This window comes from Pipistrellus hanaki (genome assembly GCF_964339955.1).
Source record: "Pipistrellus hanaki genome assembly, chromosome: 5".
Taxonomy (NCBI): domain Eukaryota; kingdom Metazoa; phylum Chordata; class Mammalia; order Chiroptera; family Vespertilionidae; genus Pipistrellus; species Pipistrellus hanaki.
The window spans coordinates 81585938-81610375 of record NC_140507.1 but is presented as its reverse complement, the minus strand read 5'-3'; the positions used below and the strand labels follow the sequence as shown (position 1 = coordinate 81610375).

The 24438-nt window shown below is 59.7% G+C and overlaps 2 protein-coding genes across 9 annotated transcripts; one reads left to right on the top strand and one right to left on the bottom strand.

The window, feature by feature from the left end:
* Positions 1-2587: 2587 nt before the first annotated feature.
* Positions 2588-18336, bottom strand: TMEM59L (transmembrane protein 59 like). Of its 5 annotated transcripts, none has more exons than XR_014795091.1 (10): positions 14027-18336; positions 7567-7977; positions 6593-6694; positions 6279-6435; positions 6093-6196; positions 4780-4932; positions 3927-4209; positions 3668-3887; positions 3457-3574; positions 2588-3199 (listed from the first exon to the last, which is right to left on the bottom strand). XR_014795091.1 is itself a non-coding variant. In XM_084884686.1 (10 exons), the coding sequence occupies exons 1-10, from the start codon at positions 14771-14773 to the stop codon at positions 3086-3088; spliced, it is 2127 nt and encodes a 708-aa protein (XP_084740812.1). In that variant the 5' UTR covers positions 14774-15281; the 3' UTR covers positions 2588-3085. The 5 variants fall into 5 exon arrangements, 4 of the variants coding, with proteins under 4 accessions (XP_084740812.1, XP_084740814.1, XP_084740813.1 ...); XM_084884686.1 differs by having other exon boundaries at positions 3668-3785; positions 4107-4209; positions 14027-15281; XM_084884688.1 differs by having other exon boundaries at positions 3668-3785; positions 4107-4209; positions 7567-7847; positions 14092-15277.
* Positions 13629-24295, top strand: CRLF1 (cytokine receptor like factor 1). 4 transcript variants are annotated; one of them, XM_084884699.1, is made up of 9 exons: positions 13629-13866; positions 18343-18624; positions 18939-19068; positions 19237-19406; positions 20403-20560; positions 20665-20833; positions 22964-23151; positions 23242-23289; positions 23967-24295. In XM_084884699.1, the coding sequence occupies exons 1-9, from the start codon at positions 13755-13757 to the stop codon at positions 23985-23987; spliced, it is 1278 nt and encodes a 425-aa protein (XP_084740825.1). In that variant the 5' UTR covers positions 13629-13754; the 3' UTR covers positions 23988-24295. The 4 variants fall into 4 exon arrangements, with proteins under 4 accessions (XP_084740825.1, XP_084740826.1, XP_084740828.1 ...); XM_084884700.1 differs by having other exon boundaries at positions 13630-13866; positions 23247-23289; XM_084884702.1 differs by lacking the exon at positions 18343-18624 and having other exon boundaries at positions 13632-13866; positions 23247-23289.
* Positions 24296-24438: the final 143 nt, after the last annotated feature.

The following is a 24438-nucleotide window of genomic DNA, read 5'->3' as shown; positions in this document are numbered from 1 at the left end:
AGGAGGCTTGGGTCACGCTGCTCAACTTCCCCTGAGCTACATAGGTTTGGTCAAAGCAAACCAGAGTCCTATGAGAAGGAAAAAGGGGGTGATTGGTATCAGGTAAATTCCTACCAAGTCCATGATACCATTCTCAGTGGAATGAGCAGGGGCTGGACCATTGATGTTACTGCAAGAAACAATGAGGACAGCCCATTTTGTCGGTAGACTAAAAGGTGGGAGGGACACAACAGGAGAGGTGCCTGCCAGGTTGGCAAGTATTAAGAGGGAACTAGGTGGCGTCTGGGAGCAAGAGGAAGACATGGGAGGGACATGGTCTGACCCACATAGGGGATGGACTTGATCGGGTGAGGCTGCTGCTGGGGTCTGAGATGGAAACAAGGAGAAACCCAAGCACACATACTGATCCCCTGCTCCATGCGCCATCCTCTCGGAGACCCAGGGAAGATATCTTCATGGAGCTTGTAAAATGATGCTGTACCAATGCTGAAATAAGCAATTATTAATTATTTAATAATTACTAATTGTTTAACAATTACTATGTTAAGCACAGGGAGACTGACAGGGAACTAAACATGGGTATAACAGGGAATGCTTAGCCCAGTCTGGGCCGGCTGGGATGTCTTCTGCTGAGGAGCATATTTAGTTAAGAATTTGGGCAGAGCCGGGCTGCAACGGTATTCCTGGAAGAAGGAAATGCATGTGCAAAGGCCTTGGTGTTGGAAGGAACATATTATAGTAGGCTGGAGCATAGTGAGAGGCAGGCAGAGTCTCTGTAGAAGTGGTTAATGGGTGTTTTTTTTTTTTAAATTTATTTCTTTATTTAAGAGAGAAGGAGGAGAAGGGGAAGGAGAAAAAGAAAAAAGAAGAGGGAGGTGGAGGAAAAGAAAGAGGTGGGGGAGGAGGTGGGTTAAGAGGAGAAGGAGAAGGAGGAGGAGGAGGAGGGAAGAAGACATCCATTTGTTGTTCCACTTATTTATGCATTCATTGGTTGCTTCTTGACTGTGCCCTGATGGGAGATCGAATCTGCAATCTTGGTGTATCGGGACAACACTCTAACTGAGCTAGCTACCAGGCCAGGGCCAGAAATGGTTAATGTTAATGGAGCCAGATTGTGTGTGTTGGGGGGGTGGGATTCATGTTGGTACATGTTTGGGCTCCTCATGGCAGCAGTAAACCCAGAAAAGAGGTGATGTCTGGGTTTGGATTTGTATAATACTGACAGCTCCCGGGCTGCTGCCTGGAGCTGGAAGGTGGCTAGAGGGGAAGCATGGAGCTCAGAGAGGAGGGGTAGCTTGGACCTCTGAGGTTTCCATGGTGATGGAGAAGCATGTGGGCTGGAAGCAAGGGGACAAGTCCTGCTGATGGAATAAGGTGGAGTGAGGACAGGTCAGAATCAGGGGCCATTGGGATGAAGAGGACAGGGTGGAGATGTAGGGGAAAGGACCACTAGGGGCCCTCCCAGCTGGGCTAAGCAGTTCTGGTAGCCATTTCAATTGACAGAGGGATGTTTGCACAACACTGTGGATGAGTCTAATCCCACTGATTTGTATGCTTCAATACTGGTTAACTGTGTGAGTTATATATTTTACCACCACAAAAAAAAAATAGAGGAAAAACCTTAAATATATATCAACTCCAACTGAAGAAATGAAAAATGCAGTTCTTCAGTCACCTAGCTATATTGCAAGGGCTCTGTAACACCATGTGGCTGGGGTGGTGCAGGCGGAACGTTTCTGTCATCACAGAAAGTTCTACTGGGCAGGGCTGGCCCACTTCCACTTCTTATCTCTGTCCAGGGCTCGTTTCCTGGCAACGTGCCAGGGGCGGCCCTGAAACCACAGCTCGGGCCCAGAATGACACCTGGGGGCCTGATTGCCTGTATGTTGAATCCTGGTGCTCAGGGTATCAGGCAGGGTCCCAGCGGCAGCAGGAGACACTGGGAATGGGAGATCGATCCAGGAGCGCTGTCATGAAAGGGTTCTTGGCAAAGGCGTGGGCAAGGCTGGGTACTGACCCAGGTGGTGCAGTGTGCAGGACAAGCAGCAGTGGGGAGCTGTCACTACGCCCAGGCTGAAGGCTCACTGGATGGAGGTGGGTGAGGAAGGGAAGGACATGCGAAAAGAAACACCAACTTCTCCTCCTTCTTCCCAGCTCCTGTTGGTCCTATCACCCCCACCCCCACCCCACCACCCCCACCCCACCACTACCACCACCACCATCACCACCACCACCACCACCCCCACCCCCACCCCATCACCACCACCACCACTACCACCCCCACCCCACCACCACCACCACCACCACCCCCACCCCCACCCATCACCACCACCATCACCATCACCACCACCACCACCACCACCACCCCCACCCCCACCCCATCACCACCACCACCACTACCACCACCACCTCCAAGGCTGACTCTAGCAGGAGGCAGAAAGCCCAAGTGAATCGACCTCTAGGGGCACACGAGCCACAGGGAGTTCCCAGGGCTTCCCCCATCTCAGAAAGGGCCTGATGGGCAGAGGTCACGGCGATGCTCGGGCCACTCTTCCAAGACAAACAGAAGCAAGCGTGGTTCAAGACATCTTTTATGTACATGGTTTATTCCTCCTGACCCCCATGCTGCAACTCCAACCTTAGTCACCCACCCTCCCAGCACGGAGCTGTCCACAGTCCTCGGAGAGGGTCTCCTCCCCCGGGGCGGGTCTCAGAGGTGAGGTGGGGAAAAGGACGGGGAGCCCTAGCTCGGAGGCTTCAGAAATGCACCCTCTCCAGGGAAGAGAGGAGGAAGGCGACACAGAACTTGGGTTCAATACTCATGAAACTACACAATAGAAAACAGAAAGCAGCAGGCGCCAGGGAAAGGGGGCCCAGAGAGGAACAAACGCGATCCCACCCCCCGCCCCCCACAAGTGGCAGCATGGCAATCCCAGGATCCAGAGGGGTGAGGGATGGGACCAGGGAGAGAGGGTTTGGGGGTGCAGGAGCCCAAGGAGGGTCCCACCATGGCCTGGACCCCTGGGCACAGGGCAGTGAGGAGGGAGCTTGCCCTGCCCATGGCTGTACGTGGTTCAAGGGTGACCTACAGCTTGGTCTTGTAGGGTGGGGGGCTGTCCGCATAGGCGCGCGACCGGGCAGGACACGGAGGCCAGTCTGGCCCTCCCATGTAGCCCCTGTGTTGCTCCAGGGGCAGGGGCTGTAAGGGAAGAGGAGGGAGGGAAGGCTAATGAGCCCCACTCTGCAAGGCTCCTTCCCCCCCCACCCCGCTCCACCCGGATCTCAGGCCCCTCTGACTAAGGACAGGGGGCGGTCTTCCCTCCATTTAACAAGGGAGTGACATCACACTGCAAGGCAAGGGTCCTGCCTCCATGCAGAGGGGGTAGCCCCATCCTGAACTGGATGGAGCCACTCTCCCCTACCCCTCCTCCAGGCCCACCCACTGGCCCCACCCACCTGGAACTTGAAGTGCTTGGCAGGAGCAGACACCAGAGGGGAACAACTGAGCCACAGCATCACCAGCACGGAGAGGAAGAGGCAACAGGCCAGGAGCCAGCGAGGAAGCCCCGAGCGCCTGCGCAACGCGGCAGGTATACTCAGTGACCCTAGAGGGGTCTGGAACCCTCCCCTCCTGCCCCAGCCCCACCCCCAGGGTCCCGCCACCCACCGGGACATGCAGCTGAGGAAGTCTTTGCCCTGCAGCTCATCAGACTCCATCTTGGCCCTGCTGCTGCTCCTGACTCGGATCTTGGTCTTCCTTATCCTGTCCAAGGGGCCTAAAGGGTCTGAGAGACATGTTGTTCCCGAGTGGCTGCCAGGCCTTCCCTTAGAGGCCACAGCAGCCCCTGAGAGGAGAAAGGAGGTCAGGACCTGGTGGTCATGGAGTCCTGGAACAGATCAGAACCCTGGGAGATGGGCCATGAAACTCTGGGAGGAAACAGACCAGGAAACCCTGGGAGATGCATTATGGAACCCTGATAAGCAGACCATGGAAACCCACGAGTTGAGACAGAAATCCCAGTCCTAGAGGGTTGATTTGCCAGGAGGACTCCATATGGCAGTGGCGCTGCCCATGGAAGGAACACTGGTCGAGGCTCAGACCTTACCTACGTGTACCTCCACGGCCTCGGGACGGGATCCTCTCCAGGTCACCTCCAATCGCTGCAGACGGGACCCCTCATGTACTAGGTTCTCTACCATGGGCTGGGTCTGGACCAAGAATAAGACAGCACAGAGAAGGTCTTTCCAAAATCACCCCCTCAGTTCTGGGAAGCACCTCCCTGTGCCCCACATGTGCCCTACATTGTCCCATGCCCAGCTGGGCACCTAGTCCCACTGGGTGTAGGAAGGACAGTCTTCTATGGGGCTATGATGTCAGGAATGTTGTACCCTGTTATGGTGAGCCCCTCAATTTGTCTTGAACCCCGCCTCCAGCTCCTGAAGAACATGATCCAGGCCAAGCCAATGGAATCACAGGGTTTGGCTGAGATGTGGTCACATGACCCAGCCAGGGTCGATCTGTGTAAAGCCCTGCTTAGTTAAAACTCCGGAGAGAAGTTGTCATTTAGAGCCTTAAGTATCCATCCTGCTATCAGGAGTAACCTGCCTGCCTAGGAAGAAAGCCACCATAAGAAGAAGCAAGTGGGAAAATGAGACACCGAACTCCTGGATCCAGCTGTGCCTGAAGCATCAGCTGTCGACTTTGTACCTCATGAGCCAAGAATGATTGTATCCCACCTCCTTACCCTGATCGGGCGCGGCCCCTGCCAGGCCCCTCACCTGGAACACCACCACCTTCCCACTGTCAGTCTGCAGGTAGTACGTCCAGGTGGAGGAGACGAAGCCCTGGGCGGAGCTGATAAGGTCACTGCAGAGGGTGGAAAACAAGCCCAGGAGCGAAAGAACCCTGCTCGGAGCTTCCAGGGCCTTTTTCTGCCGAGGAGAAGAGGAGGGCACAGAATGGGACGAAGGTAGGGCACTGACCAACGGGAAGGGAGACGGGTGAGTCCACTGGGATTGGAATTCACTAAATGGTTTGGGGCAACAGGGCTTCGCAGGGGAAACACAGATCAGACCGTGGCTGCCTCCCATTGGCCGGGTGCTCTGGGGAGAATAGATTGCTCTCTCTGAGCCCCAGAATGGGGATGATTCTCTTCCCTCAGGGGGTCCCTACAAGATTTTAACTAGACAAGGGCGCAGCACAAGCGCCTCCTCTGCAATAGCTGCTATTACTAAAAATGTTGCCACCATCATTATTCTTTTGGTGGCAGCAAGAGAGAACTCAGAATAGGAAGGAATGGTAGTGTCTGTCTTTTGGGAACAGTGAAAGGCTGGAGTGGGTGGAGGAAAATGGGGGAAGAAGGGCTTTCTGCGGGATCCCAGCCAATGGGTCTCTGGCTATAATGAATCGCTTCCTGTGCCTCGGTTTCCTCTGAGGCTGCAGGGCCTAGATTCATTCATGACTATGAAGGAGCAGTTATTAATAAGCGAGCAGTTATTATTTCTCCCAGGGTGGTGAGGGAGGAAGGGTAGTGTGTGGGTGGGTGTGCTTGGAAGGTTGCTTCTCCCTGAACCTCAGGGAGTCCCCTGAGTCCCCCCACCAATGACAGTGGGCACCTGTTCACCACCAGAAAAGTGCTTAGATTAGCACCTGGCATGCAGTGGGTGCTCGCTAAAGTGCGCTCTGGTGGCAGGGAAGATGACCTAGTTGAGGGAATAATTATTAGCCCTGGTGGCACTGGCTTTCGATGCCACCTCTGCACAGCTCGGTGTGACCTTGGACTCCTTGGGCATGACACTGTCCCTGGTCCTGGTACCTCCAGGCAGCACGAGGAATTTGGGACAGGCTGAGGTCAGATCTGGACCAATATACATGCTTGATAAATGGTGGCTATTTTCTATTATTTCCTTCTTGCAATGAGGTGGAGGTGGGACACAGATGACAACTGACACTTGAGACATGATATGCTTGATCGAGGATACCCAGTAGGCCCAGAATGGATCAGAGAGCCTGGGAGACTCTGGGCATGAGTGTGGATTTGAGTAGGAAGAAGGGGGTATAAGTACAGCGTGGCAGGTGGGAGGGTGCCCACCTTCTGCATGGTCTCTGGCTCAGACTCCAGCTCAGGGTTTTGGCTCCAGCAGCCCTCGATACAGGCCTGCTGCTCCATCTCCTTCACGTAGGCCTCCACACAGGCTGCAGGAGAAGGAGGAGGTGACTGGGAGCAATCTTCCCGGGCCATCTTCTCCCCACCCTGGCCCACCCAGCCAGCCCTCACCTGCTTCACACTCGGCGCGGGTGGCATTGGGTTTGGAGCTCCTGGACACAAACCGGCAGATGGAGAAGAGGCGGCAGCCTCTCTCACAAGCACTGATGGAGACGGCCCTGCCATATTCACTCTGGGACTTGGAGGGGTCCTCCTGCTCCAGCTTCTCCTGAGAAGGGGACACAGGGCTCAGGCCAGCGTGGGGCACAGGAGGAGGAGGTGTAAGATTTGGTTTTCCCCCCTGACTGGTTTGGCTCAGTGGATAGAGCGTCGGCCTGCAGACTGAAGGGTCCCAGGTTCGATTCAGGTCAAGGGCATGTATGTACCTTGGTTGTGGGCACATCCCCAGCAGGAAGTGCGCAGATGGCAGCTGGTCGATGTTTCTTTCTCATCGATGTTTCTGACACGCTATCATTCTCACTTTGTCCCTGAAAAAAAAAAAAATCAATAAAATATATATATATTTTTTAAAAAGATTTGGTTTTCCTTCCTCAAATCTAGGGACATTACGGTGAGGCTAAAAATATTAGTGAGGGGCTCTTAGCTCTGAGGAACACAAAAAGGAAACTGGGCTTCAGGAGGAAGGTGGACAGTGGAGGACACTGGTTTCAGGAAAGGTTAGAAAACTAGGGAAGATGGAGGGAAACCGGGCCCTGAAAGGCTCCAGGGAGGAGAGGGGAGGTTGAGGATTCTCAGTCCTGAGAAAGGGGGAGGGGGGTGCTCAGAAAAAGCTCTGTCACCCTTCAAACCTGGGGAAATTGGGATCCAGCTTTGGGGGGTGGAGGGGAGGAGGTACAAGTGGGGACTGGTTGCTCTGAGTGGGTTTAGGGAGGAATATATGAAAGCTGCTTGGGTGGGCGAGCAGGAGGAGCCCTGTCTGGCCTGAGGGGGGTGCAGATTGGGCACCCCAGGGTCCTTGCGCAGCAGAGTGTATCCAGAGCCGCCAGGTGGCATTAGGATCCTCAGTCCTCGCTCGCTCTACCCCTCCCCCACCCGCAGCCCCGCATTCATCTGAGGAATCGGACCTCAATACCCTCTCCCATCGCAGGGACGCCCTCCCCCCCTCCCCAGGCCATCCCCCAAAGCAGGAACATCCCCATCCCTTCGGGGGACCCGGGTGCCTGCGCTGGCTCCCATCCAGGAGACCCAGCCCCTCCCCCACCAGAGAGACAACCCCCCTTTCTGACCGCCTAACCCTCCTAGGAGCCCATCTCGTGCCCCCAACCGAGAGACCCGCATCCCCAACCGCTCCTGCGTCGGGAGGTCGCGGGGCCTCAGGCTGGCGCCGCATGCGCGTCACCTGCGGGGGCTGCAGTCTGGGGTGGCGATTCTGGCACCGCAGCCGGCAGCTCTGCGTGTTCCCGAGCTGCGAGGAGAAGGGGTCGCGGACGAGCGGCCTGGGCGCGGCGGGCGCGGCGGCCGGAGGCAGCAGCAGCAGCAGCAGCAGGAGCAGCAGCTGCGCCACCACCACCGGAGCCATGGCTGCGCCGGCTCTAGGGGTGCAGGACGTCGGCTCCCGCAGGCGCGGAGGTTGCGGCGGCTGCGGGGTCCCAGGCGCTGACGTCACCCGAGTGAGGCAGCCTGGGAAGTGGGGGGGGGGGGAGCGGAGGATGCGGAGAACGGGCGGGGCCGCGGCGCGGCTGCACCTTAGGGATGCGGGCAGGTGGATCGCGGCCCCTGGTACCCACTGGAGAGAGGTTCTCCGCCGGAGCTAGGGACCAAAGGGGAACAAATGGAGAGATGAGTTAGAGGATGAGATAGAGGATGAATCTATTTGCCAGAGTATCAGGGAGGGCCTCCCGGAAGAGGCTACGTCTGAGCTGGCCAAAACAGGCCACCGAGTCAGAAGGACCGCAAGGAACCTGGAATGGGAGGGGCTTGTCCGGAGAGACCGGTTTGAGGCTGAAGCCTAGAGAATGGGAATGAAGCGTCTGAGCGTTGCAAGTTTGGGAAGGTCCCCGGCTTTATCTCCTTTGACACCCAAGTCAGGGGGGCGGGAACCTGTGAGCAGTTTGCCTCCTTTGGAAGCCCTCCCAGCCCGTCCAGGGCTCCCCCAACCTTCCTCCGGCCCAGCCCTGACCCACACATCTGAGGGATCGGGCCCCTGCTCCCCCAGACTGAGGGGCAGTGTCCCCTCTGGGCCCGCACTGAGTGGGGTGGGGCATAGAGGGCATAGAGGGAAGTGGGGGGCGCTGTTACATTTTCTAATTGTCTTGGGAAAACTTGGGGCAGACGGACTCTTCTGGTTTCCATAAAAGCCGTACCCCTCCCAAGGTGAGGAATGGCAGCCCCGTGAATCTAGCGTCAGGCAACCCCAGCTCCCTCTCTGCCAGGCATGGGAATGGGGGTGCCCCTCCAAATCTGGGTCTCCTGCAAAAACGACCCCTTCTCCCCAGCGTGCCCCTCACAGGTGCCTGCCCAGGCCCGGAGGCCTCCAGCGCCCCTTCCAGCTCCGCCCCCGCAGACGGGGCGGCAGCCCCGCGGGGTCGTCGGGTCAATGGGCGCCTCAGGTTCCGGCCCAGGAGGAAGGAACAGAGGTGGGGGGGGGCAGGGGGGGAGGGAAATTTGGAATGGCGCACGCTTTCTCCCCGGCCGGCCGCCCCGCTTTCATGTCCGCGGCCCCGGCCGGCCCCCACGTGGCTTAATCAGGCGCGGCTGTGCCGGGTGAACCCCGAACATCTGGATCCTGGCGCGCCCCTCCCCCTCCCCTCCCGGCTAGGCCGCGGCGACCCTGCGGCGGGGCCTTCGGCTGCGGTTTGCGAGCGGGGGGAGCCCGCGTCCAACCTACCGCGCGCCGGCCCCGCGCCCCGGCCGCGGCCCGCTTCGCCGGTGGGAACCCCGGGCCCAGGCCCCTGCGGCAGAGCCGGGACTCAAGCCCACACATGTCAGCTCCAGAGCCCCGAGCGCTCACGCCTTCCACAATCACCGTCCTGCAAGCACCGCAAACAAAACCTTCCCCAGGCATTCTCCTGTCATAAATCTGTAAGGAGGTGCTGGCAGCATTCCCCAAGGTGCAGGCGGGGAAACTGAGGCTCGGGGTGGCCTGGGGTGTCGGTCCAGGAGACAAGAGCAGCAAAAGATGGCAGGATCGGGGGTGGACGTGCGTCGGGGATGCAAGGCGTCGTCTCGAGCGGAAAAAAAGAAGTACACGCGAGTCCTGCGGAAGGGGAAACTGAGGCAGGAGGGGCTGGACCGCTGGCCCAGGTCTCCCGAGAGGAGCGAGGTTTGATTGCCGCCGTCGCCCCCCTTTCTGCTCCACGAGGCTGCGGGGGGCCGGAGCGGAAGGAGGACTTGACCTCGGCCCCCCAGGTGAGCCCACTCGCCCCTCCCGTGGTTCCCGAGGGAGCGGATCCAGGTGAGGGGCGGGAGGGCCGGCGGGCGGCCAGGGTCGGATTTCAGGAAATCCGCCGACATTCCTTCGGGGCTTAAGAGGGAAAGTTGACTCGGCGCCGCCCCTCGCCCCCCCCCCACTTCCTACCCCCTGGGGCGGCCCGGTGGGGGCTGTAGGCGGGGGGGGGGGGGGGGCGGCGCTGCGGCCGGGCTGGGTGTGAATCAGCAGAGCCCGGCGTCCGGGAAGCGGCGGCTGCGGTCAGAGCGGGCATCGCACAAGCGCCCTTTGTCCCTTGCCGCCCTCACCACGACCCCGCTGACCCCCACCCCCAAGTTAGGGTCAGGATGGGGAGAAAGCGCGGCCTCGTGGCGCCAGCGATTGCTGACAGTGGGGAGGCAGGGGGAAAGGGCACAATGTCTCCCCACAACCGTCAGTGCCTCCTGGACCCCAGCAGCGCAAGCGCCCCAGAGTGCAGGAGGGGTCGGAGCTCAGGCTCAGCGCACTGGCCCTGACCTGGACCCGTGCCTGTCACCCAGGCACCCCAGTTCCCCAGACTCAGCCTCCTGGGTGGATATGACAAAGCACCACGTCTTAGGCATACAAGTCCTGAACCTTATTCTACTGCTCCCCACCCCCCACCCCCAGTCCAGGTCCAGAACCTCACTGTCACCACTTCCTGGGAACGCTGGCCTGAACCAAAAGGCAGCTAATCTCATGCTGAGCCCTAAGCAGGGGATGGGGTGGGGATGGTGTCTCAAGGGAGAGACAGCTTTGTGCCCTCCTCATTCCTACTGGCTCTGGGTCTCTATGGGACCCTAAAGGTGCCTCCGCCCAGGGGCGCCTCAGAGCCCTGGAATGACGCTGGGAGCTGGGGCTGGAGGGTCTCGCCCAACCTAATCCTTAGGTGCAGAGACTGAAAGACTAAGGAGGAACCCCTCCCCTAGCCCATGTGGGGCCCTCCCTCCATCTGCCCCCCTCAGTACATTCCCAGCCACCTTCAAGGACTTGGGTCAATATTTGCTAGAAGTTCTGTCAATGCTGGTTCCTTTGAGGTGGTGCAACTGGGGAAGAAGAGGTGGTGTAACTGGGGGAGAAGGGGTTAAGTCCCAGGGACACCAAGGTTAAGGAAGGGTGCATCCAAAGGTCAATTCTTTCCTTAAAGTAGAAGGTATGGGGTCAAGGTCACCCAAAGGGCAGAGGGCACACTTCAGGACAGGGTTGGACAGGATTGAGAAACCCAAAGGATCCATACCCTTTTATCGGTAAGGACCAGAGAGCGGTGGCTACTGGCTTGCATCACACAGCACTTCAGGGGCATAGGCCTGGCTAGGACTCTAGGCAACATGATACACTTGGACTGAGTTTTCTTCTGCTTGAAGGGACTGAGCATTCTCTATCTTTTTGTTTTGCAATATTCACTGAGCTCTTCTCCTGTCCTGGACCCAATAGGAGGGTCTTAATGGATCTCAAGGTGCTCGCAGTCTACAGGAAATAAGTCACCAGAGAAAGCTGATGTTTGAAGAGCTTGTTACAAAGACCATTTAAAGGGGGGAGAGGGATAGAGAGTGCTTGGGAAGGGTGGGAGATCTTTCTAAGAAGACAGCACTTGACCTGTGACCTGGTGGAAGAGAAAGCACTAACTGGGGCAAGATTTGGGGGAACTGCACTCCTGCAGAGGGAACAGCAACCGTACAAATACCCTGCCTGGTGCGTTTGGGGGAATGGGGCTGCAGTGTCTGGAGCGTGATGAGGGAGAGGAAGGGGGAAAGGAAGGTGGAGAAGAGGAAGGGAGGGGAGGGAAGGAATGTAGCAAGGCAGAGGAGACCCGCTTCACTTCTTTTAAAAGTTCCCTCCCTCTGCCTGCAATGCAGACCGGGAACAGAAGATTATGGGGAAGGTATGGGGTCAAGGTCACCCCAGAGGAAACCAGGGACACCCCAGAGGGAGATGGTGGGTCGTAGACCCAAATGTGGTAGGAAGAAAGGGGTCAGAATCTCAGGATGGGGATGTATTTTGGAATCAGAGCCAACAGTATTTGTTGATGGATGGGACGTGGGGGATGCTAAGGAGAGAGTTGTCACGCACGCCTCCAGGTCTCTGGCCTGAGCACCTGGGTGGATGGGGGAGCTTTTTCCTAAGACCCAGGGATGCCTTGGGGAGGAAGAGATTGAGGGGAAAGATCAAGATTTCCCTCCAGAAGCCTGAAGTCTTCCAAAGGGGGAGTCAAACTTTGAAGGGGAGTGGGGATGGGTGGCACAACCCTGAACACAATTCCGTACAAGAGCTGCCTCCTCCCCTTCACCCTCTGGACCACCCAGTGGCAGGTGCGATTACGGCCCCAGTTTTCAGAGGTGACCAACTGAGGCCTGGGGCCCACCTCTGCTCTAAAATCACATGTCCTCAGTGCTCAGGGCCATGCTAAGCTCTTAGATTGTGGGGCCCTCTGCTGCACTGCATCTTTCCCCAGAAACCCTTAGGCTGCCAAGCAGTCACCCACTGTGCCAAGGGGGAAACTGAGGCAGAGGCCTGGGTGGTCCCAGTAAAAGCCCAAACCCATCTAAAGTCCAGATTGGGGCAGGGGGGGGCAGTTGTGTAGAGCCCCCAGGACTCCAACCCCCAATTTTATTATCTGACAGTCTGGGTTCTCAGCTGAAGACCCAAGTAGCAGGAGTGGAGGACAGCCTGGAGCAAACAAGGTGGAGGTTGCTGAGCCCCTTCAGACACTTTTACCCCCTTCCCCGGTTAGGGACATGCGGGAAGGTCCAGGCTCAGGGAACCCAGGGAAAGGAGAGCTAGAGACCTCCTTTCAGGCAAGCGGCCGGGGGCGGGGCTTCCACCCAAATCGCCGCCCGGCGGGCGGGAACTCTCCTTTCTGGCCTTGGGTTCAGGGACCCTTTCATCCTGGGCGCACCGATCGGCCAGGGGCGGAGAGGAGGGGGATGAGGCGTCCGGGCTGGACAGGGGGTCCCGAAACGCAAGCAATAGCCAAAAATAATAACACAGAGGATTCCTGCGCAAAAAATAGGAAGGCAGCCTAGCATCGCTCCCGGCAGCCGGCGTTACCTGGAGTCAGCGGGCGGCGGCCGCCGGAGCGATTACTCACTGCGTGGCGCACCCCACCCGCGGGGCCGCTGAGCGGATTTTTCCGTGGGGGGGGTGTCAGTGAGTCTGGGGGGCCTCCTCGCCGCTCTCCTCCCGGGCATCGCTTCTGCCAGCGGGCAGGACCCGCACAGGGCCGCGTCCCCGCTCCCACAGGGGCCCCTTCCCCCTGTCTGCCCACGCGGGAGCTCCCTCCTGAGGCCCCCAGCCCCCTGAGGAACCTCAGCCCCATTCCGCTCGAGGGGGGGTTGGCCATAGAGCCAGAGTGAGCGCCAGGGACTCCGCGATTCCAGCTTTTTCTGCGTCTTCCCTCCAGCAGACCCTGGGCCGGAGGCTGCCGTGAGGACGGAGGAGGCAGGATGCAGGGAGAGGGGGTCCGCTGGGCCCGGACGGATAGGACCCGCGCGCGGCCGGCGGCGTGGGGGCGAGCAGGGAGCGCCTTTCGGGCCCCTGGGGAGGAAGGGGGCCTGGAGGGGGAAGCAGGCGGGGCTCAGGGACCACTCAGTGGGGCGATGGGACCGGAGCTGGGTGCAGGCAGAAACACAGACGATTGCGGGGACAGGAGGGGCCAGGGCGGAGGGCCACTGGGGACCCTGAAGGGGCACGAGGCTGAGAGCAGGGTGCAGAGAAGTGTGCGGGGATATGGGAACGCAGAAGGGGCGCCAGGTCCCACCCTGGGGGTGGGGTGGGGAACCTAGAACTGTCTGGGTCCGAATGGAAGGTCCCAGGCCGGTAGGGGTTGGGTGGGAGGGGGCTCTGGGCCGCGGGACGGAGAGCGCGCGGTGTGCGGCAGGGCGGAGGCCGGACGGGTGGGGCGCGCGGTGCCCGCGGGCAGGCGGGCGGCGGAGGAGCCGGTGCGGGGCCGCCACTCCCCCCCACCCCGGGCCGGGGGCGGGGCCGGGCGGGGCCAGCGGCGCATTAGCGCCTTGTCAATTCGGCTGCTCAGACTTGCTCTGGCCTCCGCGCCCGCGCCCGGAGACGTGCGGGCTGCCCGGTCCTCGCCCTCCGGTGCCCCGCGCCGCCGTCGCCCGCCGCGCGCCCCCGGCAGCGCCGGCCCCATGCCCGCCGGCCGCCCGGGCCCCGCCGCCCAATCCGCGCGGCGGCCGCCGCCGCTGCTGCCCCTGCTGCTCCTCTGCGTCCTCGGGGCTCCGCGAGGCGGATCGGGAGCCCGTGAGTACCCAGCGCCCCGCTCCCCGCTTCCCGCCTGGGCGGGGAGCGTGCGCCCCGGGGGAAGCCGCGGGGGGGCGGGAGGGGAGGGAGCGCAGGCGCCACCTGGACGGCCCGGGAACAAAGGAAGGCGCCCCCGGCACGGCCCTCGGGGCGCCCTCACCTGCGGGGCGCACGGCGCAGCAGACCGCCGGCCCCAGGGTCCAGCTTTCGCGCCCGAGGCCTTACCTGGGCCGCCGGGCCGAGGACGTCTGGCCCGGCCCCAGACGCCCGGCGCGGCCCCCCGGAGTTTGGGGGGCCCGCGTCCTGGGACCCTCTGCATGCTGGGACGCGGCGGGCGCACGCAGCAGCGTCCGCAGACTCCGAGCCGCGGAGACCGCGCGGGGCACGGGTCCTGGGCGGGGGCGCACGCGGAAAACGCGCTGGGTGCCGGCCCCAAGCACCCCCTCCCGCCCCCGGTGGAGGGATGAGCCCCGCGAGGAAGGCGGGGCGGGAGGGGGCGGCTCTGGCCGCCTGGCGCGCGGCCCGGGGTCCCCGGGGACGCGCCTCTCCGCGGGCCGGCGCCGCCGCCCTCCCCCAGAGGGACATTGCTCGCGGGGGTCCACGGAGTTCCAGCCACCGGGTCCACTCCGAACCGTTCCCGGCCCGGCTGCGCCCGGCTGGTAGCCTCCAGCGAGAGAAATCTTTGTGAGCCGGTGCGGCGAGAGGGAGAGGAATCGAGAGCCAGGGAGTCCGGGCACCGCGGGCCCGGCCTTGGGTGGGCCCTCCTCGCCCTCCCCGCAAACCCACAGCCTGGCAGGCCAAGGCCCCCGCCCCGACGGGAGCTCTTGGCCTGGCCTGCGGCAAGCACTCTCTGTCCTCCACAACACGCATACCCCCTCCAGGACACAGGCTCTATATCCAGACCCATTCTAGGACACACCCAGAGACACACAAAGACACACTGGCTTGTGGCCCATCACCCTCGCCCTCAGACGCACACACTGCATCCCAGATGCACATTCGCACACCATCGGGGCGCACACACATTCCATCCCTGGCACACACGCTTTCATGGTCACACACTTATTCCTTAAGGAATAGAACACAGGAACACATACACAGGCACAGCCGCCCCGGACACGCATACGTCACTCCACACACCCGTCCACGCACACAGGTTGCCCCAGGTGGATACACAGGGCTGCTAGGTCTCCCCACACTGCAAAGAGCTGTCTGCAGGCTCACTGCAGGGCTCCTCCAGAGAGGGCAGGGTCTGGGCACCCTCTAGGGGAATTTGCTGAAAACCCGGCAGCCCAGATTGCTTGGGCAGGTGAGCGGCTGCCCTAGGCCCTCCCCAGGTCCCTGATGCCTGGAGTGCCGGGGTTCATGGCAGGCTTTGTTTCCCAGCCTGTAGAGCAGCGGGGAAAGTGGTGGTGGTGGTGGTGGGGGGGTGTTCTTGAGTTTTTTTCTTTAAGGGGAAGAAATTAAATAAAAGATTCTCACACCTTGGCAATATGTTTCTACTTACGGTGTGTCTTAGCACCTGACCAGACCAGCAGGCGGGTGGGTTGTAAAGTGTCAGCAGGTACCAGGGGGATGGGAGATGGGGACCCCTGTAGGGACCCCAGGATGGAGGCCACCCTCCTGTATTGCTTGCAGAGAATCTCACACTTTTCCCTTTTAAAACACATGGTGTTCCTTTTTAATAACAGCAGTGGCTCCAGATCGGGAAGTGGGGAAGGAAAAAACTTTTAAAGGCCTCTGCTCTGTGGGAACGGCGCGGAGACAGGGATGTAGCGTGGGAAGGCTGTCCAAAAGGCTAGCCCAGGGATCTGCTTCGGGGAGCCTTCTAGGAGGCCCCCAAACCAGGCCAAGAGCCCCCCAACCCCATGGGCTATTACTCGAGGAATGTGTGCACCCCAGTCCTGAGTGCCTTGGCCCATTATTTGGGGAGCCTGGACCCCAGCGTTGGGAGGGGCTTTCATCCTAATAGTTCCTAGGCACTTTGGACCTCTTGATCTCATCTCATCATCTCCCCAGCAGGTAGAATGTATTTTCCTCCCATTTTATGGAAGGGGAAACTGAGAACTGGAGAGGGACAAACAATTGCCCAGGTGCTCCAGCTGGAACTGGCTCTCACGTCCCTGGAGGAGAAGGCCTCCCTCTGACCTTTCCTACTGGAGCTGCGAGGGGAAGGGGGGTGGCCTGTCCGGGCCCGTCTGGCCTTGCCCTCTCGCCCCGTCCCCCGCCCAGCCCTTGGAGGGCAGCTGCAGCTGCTGGCAGGCGGGCAACACTAGTTCAGGCCAGGCGGGTGTGGCAGAGGGGCAATGCCCCCTGGCCAGGACCCCCCTGAAAGCCCTTTCCTGACCAGGCTGTGAATATGGGGGGTGGGGGGGGCGGTGCAGGAGGGATGTAACCCATTCCCTCGGACTGGGAGTGGGTCTGGGTCTGGGCAGGCCTGGCCTGTCCCTGCCTCCCACCCTGCTGGGGGTGGGGGCAGGCAGGAAGTGGTGGGTGGGCCGGGGCAGAGATGCTGGCACGCCCGAGTTCATGCCGGAGGAATTCCGAATTAGCTAGCGGCTGGCTGCCTGGGACCTCCGGGGCGGGCGGCCCCCTGTCCTCCCCGCCCCCCCCAACCCCGCCTCCTGGGCTCTGGCCCGCTCAGCCGGCTCCTTCGCACGGATGCTGAGACCTCCGGAGAGCCCTGGGCCAAGCCTCAAAAGCAACTGTGATTCTAGGCTCTAGCAAGACATGGCCTTCAAGCCAAGTTTGCCCCAGAAAATTGTCGGAGCTGGCCCCTGGAGCTATGTCCACACCACCTCTCCCATCTGGGCAGTGAAGACCAACACAAGGCAGCCCCTGGCTTTTTTTGGGGGGGAGGGGACACCCCAGGGGGCCAGGATCATCCTGTCCTTGGCTGCCATCTCAAGGAAGCTGGGCTGCTCTCCCCTCTGTCCCTCTGCCCCCGCCCCCCCCCCCCCCCTCAGTCTCTTCTTACAGTTGCTTGGGGATCTTTTAAAAATGTTAATCACTACCCACCCCCTTCAGAACCCAGGAATATTCCCTGCCAGTCAGTCCCCTGCTGACCTCCCAGACCTCATTTCCTAGTACTTTTGCCCCAGGACTTTTGTACTTGCTGTTCCCCTGCCTGGATACTCTCTCCTCCCTATTTTCATGGCTACTTCTTTCACTTTATTCCCGTCTCAGCTCAAATGCCATCTCCCTAGACAGGCCTCCCGGGCCACTGAGCTGCACTAATGACTGGTGCTTTACTTTCTCCCTGTTTCTTCTCTTAGATATTTATTTGTGTTTTCTATTTTCCCTGCTGCTCTCTTGGATTCAAGGACCACCAGGGCCGGCCGGAGTCTTGGGTATCTTGGTCACCATGGTGCCCCCACTCCTGGCACACTGTAGGTGATCAATAAAGGAAGGATTGAGCCAGTGAGTGAATGAGTCCCCACAACTAACTGCTCTCGGTGGAAAGAGAGAGGCTCCTTCCCAGAGACTCAGAGATGTAAAGTGCCCGGACTGAATTTCCATAGCGAGCTGAGGGCATTCGAACCCAGTCCCACAGGGCTGTGCTGACGACAGTGTTTTCATTTCTTTCAAACAACTGCATGTGTTTGATACTTTGATGCCTACTTCCCAGATAGGGAGACTGAGACTCCTGGCGGGGTTTCAGGGTCTTGGACTGTAAGTACCCACCCCCTTTGCTGGCTCTTGGTTTCCCTATGGGTAAAACAATCTCCTCTTAGGTTCTCATTTCCAGAAAAAAGAGCCCTGGGCTACCGCCAATGGCCAGCAGGCGGAGAGGCATCAGAGCTCAGCACCCAGCTCACAGAAACCAGCTTAGGAAGCCATGTCCCAGAATCTAATCATAATGGACCTGGGGACCAGGAACTTCCTTGTTCCCATTTTTCAGATTAGGAAAATTGAGTCAAAGGATAGATTGAGTTAAGGGGCTGAGTCAAGTCCCTTTGAATGGTGGTTGGGGGTCTAGAACTTGCCCAGCCACCTCCCATTCCAACACAGAGTAGGACTTTGGAGACAGGCAAATGTGAGTTTGAATAGTATGCCCTTCTCTCCGTCAGTGACTTTAGGCAGGGGGCTTAATCTCTCAGAGCCTTATTGTTATTTTTTAATCCATAAAAGAGCAAGATTTTTATAGGGAATTCCACCTACTGTTTTGGAAACCCTCAGGCTATTAAAATAATTGTTTTTAAAAGCAAAGCGTAGGGTTTTCCAGAACTATATGCAGAGCAAGAATGACTTGAATGTGAGTGGGCATTTCTGTCTGAGAAATGCTCTGAACCTTGAGTTGGTCAGTGATGAAGTGGCTTGAATGAATTATCACTGAACCTCAGTTTCCTTATCTGTAAAAGGGGAGTGTTAGGAAAGAGCTCCTTTGCGGGCTTGTCATGAATCCCGGAGGTCCTAGCGTGGTGGTCTCAGGGCAGCTCTATCCCAGGCCTGATAGGCCCTCTTCTCTGACCCCAGACACGGCTGTGATCAGTCCCCAGGACCCCACACTCCTCATCGGCTCCTCCCTGCAGGCCACGTGCTCAGTGCGCGGGGACCCGCAGGGCCCTACTGCGGAGGGCCTCTACTGGACCCTCAATGGGCGCCGCCTGCCCCCCGAGCTCTCCCGCATACTCAACGCCTCCACCCTGGCCCTCGCCTTGGCCAACCTCAACGGATCCAGGCAGCAGTCGGGGGACAACCTCGTGTGCCACGCTCAAGACGGCAGCATCCTAGCGGGCTCCTGCCTCTATGTTGGCCGTAAGTGGCCCCCAGGACGCTCAGGGGTAGCCTTTGGGAGCAGCACCTCCCCCCGGAGGGGCATGGATCGTGGGCCCTCTGGCCCAGGGCTGGATGGTGGGCATGCGCACTTGAGAGGTATGGGCTTCTGGGTGGGAATGAAAGCCTGGAGACACCCCCTCCCCCGTGGTCCCCAAGAGAACTCACGCAAGGGGTCACGCCAACATCCACCGTCCGCCCTCCTCCCACTCTGAGGTGGGGCTGGCTGGCGACCAGCAGCTCCTCTGCCTATCCACAGCCAGCCCAGACCCTCAGCCCCTGCACCCTCTCCTCAGTGCCCCCAGAGAAACCCTTCAACATCAGTTGCTGGTCCAAGAACATGAAGGACCTGACCTGCCGCTGGACGCCGGGGGCCCACGGGGAGACCTTCCTCCACACCAACTACTCCCTGAAGTACAAGCTGAGGTTGGTGACGGCCCTGGGTGGCATGGATCTCAGCCTGGTGGTGAGGCATTTGTCAGGCCTGGCTGCCCTCTGAGCTCAGTGTTCTGTCTGTGTTCTGGGACTGCCCTAGTGAGGCCTGAGGCCCCTCAGGGACCCTCATGTGTCCTCTTCACCCCCCTGCCCCCACAGGTGGTATGGACAGGACAACACATGTGAGGAGTACCACACGGTGGGACCCCACTCCTGCCACATCCCCAAGGACCTGGCCCTCTTCACCCCCTACGAGATCTGGGTGGAAGCCACCAACAGGCTGGGCTCGGCTCGCTCAGATGTGCTCACACTGGACATCCTGGATGTGGGTGAGGCACCTCCCAGGGGGATCCCTCCTCCCTGCCCCCTAAACTCCCCGCCCCCCCCCCTCCCTGCCATTTTCCCGCCCCCCCCGGCCCCCCTGCCCCCGCCATCCCAGTCATGGCTGAATCTCTGGTCCAAACCTGCTGATTGGGACAGGGATTACCCGTCAGTCTCTAGCCCCCCTGAATCAGCCAGGAGAGTTCCACTCCGCTGAGAACACCTGGCCGGGCCCCCTCCTCCTCGGCCCAGGTGTTCCAGGGGGACCTCACTCCCCGCCTGGGAGGGGCTGTCCAGGTCTGAGGCACCCCAGGAAGCCACAGTCTGGAGCCGGGGTGGGGGGTGGGGGGCGGGCAGGAGGCAGGAAATGGATGATCTGCAGCAGAATTGGGCTTAATCTAATTAGGGTGTTGCTCAGCCCTGAGCAGGCCTGTGCCTTAACCCGTTCGGCCCCTCACCAAGGCCTCAGGGAGAGAGCCAGCTCTCCCAGCTTCCCACAGGGCTCCCAGGACCCCAGATCCATCCTGGCTCGGAGCCACCCCCACCCCAGCCTTCCCGCTTCGCTTCCTTAAGTCTGGACGCTGCGGTGGGCATGTTCCCAGCTTCCATGATCCCTCCGCACCCCGCCTACTGAGGACCTCTGTAAGGCGGGAAGGTGCCGGAGGTGTGTGGTGATGGTCCCCTGGCCTCCAGGGAATAATAATAATAATATCATCGGCCGGGCGGTGTCTGCTTTTGCAGAACTCCCTGAAGATAGGATTATGTTTCTCCTGTCACAGATAATAACGGTGATAACAGCTAACATTAATTGAGTGCTTCTAGGCGCTGAGTGTTTCCTGAATATTGTCTAATGTAATCCACCATCCTCGAGGGGGGGAGAGGGGAAAGGGGAGGCGAACGGAAGCAGGTGCCACCTAAGCCACATGCTCTGGGATTGGACCCAGACAGGGGCCAGCCGGGTCCCAGGGGCCCATGACTAAGCCCTGTTCCACCCCGCCTGGCAGTGACCACCGACCCCCCGCCCGACGTGCACGTGAGCCGAGTTGGGGGCCTGGAGGACCAGCTGAGCGTGCGCTGGGTGTCCCCGCCCGCCCTCAAGGACTTCCTCTTCCAAGCCAAGTACCAGATCCGCTACCGCGTGGAGGATAGCGTGGATTGGAAGGTGTCCGCCCCGCCCGGCCCCGGCCCGCCCCGGCCCCGCCCCTCACTCCAGGCCCCGCCCCGCGCCGCCCCCTGGCCTGGCCTCTGACCCTGCCCTTGGCCCAGGTGGTGGACGACGTGAGCAATCAGACTTCGTGCCGCCTGGCGGGCCTGAAGCCGGGCACCGTCTACTTCGTGCAAGTGCGCTGCAACCCCTTTGGCATCTACGGCTCCAAGAAGGCCGGGATCTGGAGTGAGTGGAGCCACCCCACGGCGGCCTCCACCCCCCGCAGCGGTGAGCACCCCAACGAGGTTGGGTGGTTACGGGACCGGCCCTCAACCAGCCTGGGCTTGGGCTTCCTGGGTTTTCTTGTTTTGTTTTTCCAGGAACGCAGAGGTCTCAAACTGGTGGCCCCAGGGCTGAATTTGGCCCCTGGATCTATTTTCTTTCACCTGTTGTTTGAAAAACAAACAAAACACACACACACACACACACACACACACACACACAAATACCCAAAGATTTTTTTTAACCTACTTGCAGACATTTAAAAACAGGATGTTTTAACAAAAAATATCCCATATCCCCTAGAAAAATTGCCTAGAAAACGTAACAGGACACAGCCAGCATTGCTCCACAGCCCCTATGAGCAAAGGCTTGCCCCTTCCTGCCGGGTCCTGCCTTGCAAGTTGCCTCACCCCAACTGGCCCATTTCACCAACCTGTACCCCCCTCCTCAGCCCCTAAGGGCAAATGAGTTTGAGACCCTTGCTTCCAAGGCAGATGGGCTGCCAGCTCTCTCCCTCTGATGGGCCTCAGCTTCCCCTTCGGACTCAGGTAGGGGGCTGGGAGGGATCAGGGTCCTGGGTCTGGCTCCCCTTGCCATCTGGGGTTCCTCTGAGCCCACGGACCTGGACCTCCTTTCTCTCCTTTGTGAAAAGATATGAAATCTGTTCATTGAAATGTCTGGCTTCAGCTTACCCATCTGGAAAGCGGGGATGATAATGACTCCTATCTCAGACTATTGTACAGACTATTGGGATGTGATAACCCATGAAAAGTGCCCTCATTGTGAGCACTACCAAAGGCCCCCTTCCCTTGCTCCCCCCTGCCCCCCATGATTTCACCCCAAGGTAGGCCTCCTTTTCTTTTTCTTTTTTAAAAAATATTTTTTACTGATTTTTTACAGAGAGGAAGAGAGAGGGACAGAGAGTTAGAAACATCGATGAGAGAGAAACATCGATCAGCTGCCTCTTGCACGCCCCCCCCCCCCCCCAACTGGGGATGTGCCCTTGACTGGAATCGAACCCGGGACCTTTCAGTCCGCAGGCTGACGCTCTATCCACTGAGCCCAACTGGTTTAGGCAAGGCCTCCTTTTCTTAGATGAGGACACTTTGGCCTCAGTAAGTTTAGCCAGCCCCCAAGATCATACAGGGATCTAAACTCATTTTGCTGGAAAGCCAGGCCCATGCTCACCCCTGGGATGAGGGGAAACCAAGGCCCGGAGAGGGTCTCAGAACCAGGGAGAGGCAGAGCCTAGCTCCAGCCAGCTCCCCCGCCCCCAATGCGGGGCCTTCCAGGTTCTGGGATGGGCGGGAGCTAGCATGACTGGGAGGGGCTGAGCCTTGGCCCCTGCTCGTGCCCAGCACCTGCGATTCTTGCACGGGAGCCAGCAGGCGGCTGCGTCTGCAGAGGAGGCTGGGGAGGCTGGGGGAGGCCAGCAGGGGCCTGGGCTGTGCCAGGGCCTGTCAGCGGGTCCCCTGTGTTATTTATGACGTGAGGCCGATGTCCTTATCCGCCGGCCTGTTCAGGGCCAGCGGAGTCCAGCAGCTGGACCGGCAGGCGGTCCTCCCACCTGGCCCTCTCACCCGCTCCCGGTCCCATTGGCTCATACTCCCAGGGGCTGTCTCCTTAGGATTGTCTGTCACTCTCTCCCCCTCTGTCTGTCTTTCTTGTCTTTTTGTGTGTGTGTGTGTCCCTGTTCCCCCACTTTCTTCACACCTCCCCCCCTCAATCTCCTTGGCTGACCCCCATGGCTTTGGTCCTCCCTGCGTCTCCTGTCTCTCCTTGTCCCCACCTCTCAGTCTCTGCCTCTGTATCTTCCCCCCTTTCCCTGCCCCCTGCTCTGTCTGGTCCCTCCGGCCTTGGCCTCTCACCTTCTCCCCCAGCCCCTTCCACTCACACCTGGCTCCGACCACAGGAATCGGGTTCCTGGAGGAGATGTGGAGGAGGAGCCCCTTCCTTCCCCTACCCCCCACCTCCTCGGGGGCGCAGCTGGGCTGGGCGGTGGGGAGGACGCGGTCTCGGGGAAATGGGGGGAGGTGCCCGAGGGGAGCGCGGTCCACCGCGCGGGGACCCTCCCTCCGCTGTCCGCGCGCGCCCTCTGCCGGCCGCGCCCTCACGCCGCAGCTTCCCCCTCCGCAGAGCGTCCGGGCCCGGGCGGCGGGGCGTGCGAACCGCGGGGCGGAGAGCCGAGCTCGGGGCCCGTGCGGCGCGAGCTCAAGCAGTTCCTGGGCTGGCTCAAGAAGCACGCGTACTGCTCCAACCTCAGCTTCCGCCTCTACGACCAGTGGAGGGCCTGGATGCAGAAGTCGCACAAGACCCGCAACCAGGTAGGAAGGAGGGACCCGTGGGCAAGGGACGAGGGGTGGGGCGGGGAGGTGGGTGCGCAGCCCCTCCGACACCACCTCCTTCCTTACAAGCACAGGACGAGGGGATCCTGCCCTCGGGCAGACACGGCTCGGCGAGAGGTAAGGGGGCCCAGGTGGGTGGGCTATAACTCCCCCTTTCATTCTTGTTTTATTTACCAGCATTTACTTAGCATCACATGTGCCTGGCCCTGTGGCTTTTAACCTACGTAGTAAGCACCCACCTCATCCTCAGGAATGAACATACTGGTCCAAGTTAGCATGTTTGAGCGCCTACTGCATGCTGGGCCTTTGCCAAGGGCTTTATCTGCAGAACCCCCCCCCCCCCCGGATAGACATTCTTATTTTTTTTAAAATATATTTTTATTTTTATTGATTTTATACAGAGAGGAAGGGAGAGAGATAGAGAGTTAGAAACATCAATGAGAGAGAGTGATTGATCGATCAGCTGCCTCTTGCACACCCCCTACTGGGGATATGCCCGCAATCAAGGTACACGCCCTTAACCGGAATGGAACCCGGGACCCTTCAGTCCCCAAGCCGACGCTCCATCCATTGAGCCAAACCGGTCCCGGCGACATTCTTATTTTTTAAATGGGAACCAAGATCCAGGGGGAGGCAGTACCCTAGCCAGTCACCCAGCTGAAAGTGGAAGGGCCAGCCAGGACCTGAATGGCAGGTGGGGGTGGGGGGTGGGGTAAAGTGGGCTCCTAAATTGCTCTGCAGTGCTGACACCTGGTAGCATCCCCTGCTTAGTCTGGCTTCACCTCTGCCTGCAGGTCCTGCCAGATAAGCTCTAGGGGCTGGAGGCTGCTCTCCCTGCTTCGTGGAGACCCAGGACTGCAACCAGACTGGGCAACCTTCATACCCTCGCCTCACGGTGCCCAGGCACACCTGGCAGAAGCTGGAGTGGGCACTTTGAGCTTCAAGGATCACATCTCTGGCCTCCATGCAAGGCCACCCTTGGGTGCACCCAGTGGGGTGTGTGTGAAGGTTAGCAAAGCTGCCCAGGACCCCTACCAGGGCTGAGGGTGAAGAGGAGTTATTAATTCCCTCACCAGAATCTCCTTCCAAAGAATCTTTTTAAATAAACGAGCTATTTAGGTTCCCTGATTGTGAAGGTGAGTTTGGGGCTACAGAGGCCTGGGATGGGGACTGTAGGGGAGGCATGAGGACTTCTAATGACTCTTTGCAATTGAAATTCCCCCAGAATTTCAGGTTCTTTCTCTCCAGGATTGGAACTATCTGGTT

Coding starts and splice junctions, on each gene's coding strand:
- TMEM59L (XM_084884686.1), bottom strand. CDS start 14,773: ATGGGTCTGGATATAGAGCCTGTGTCCTGGAGGGGGTATGCGTGTTGT. Junction 3,786..4,106: donor GGCCGTGGAGGTACACGTAG/GTAAGGTCTGAG, acceptor CATGTCTCTCAG/ACCCTTTAGGCCCCTTGGAC. Junction 3,575..3,667: donor TTCCTCAGCTGCATGTCCCG/GTGGGTGGCGGG, acceptor CGCGTTGCGCAG/GCGCTCGGGGCTTCCTCGCT.
- CRLF1 (XM_084884699.1), top strand. CDS start 13,755: ATGCCCGCCGGCCGCCCGGGCCCCGCCGCCCAATCCGCGCGGCGGCCG. Junction 19,407..20,402: donor ACTGGACATCCTGGATGTGG/GTGAGGCACCTC, acceptor CCCGCCTGGCAG/TGACCACCGACCCCCCGCCC. Junction 20,834..22,963: donor GGCCTCCACCCCCCGCAGCG/GTGAGCACCCCA, acceptor CCCCCTCCGCAG/AGCGTCCGGGCCCGGGCGGC.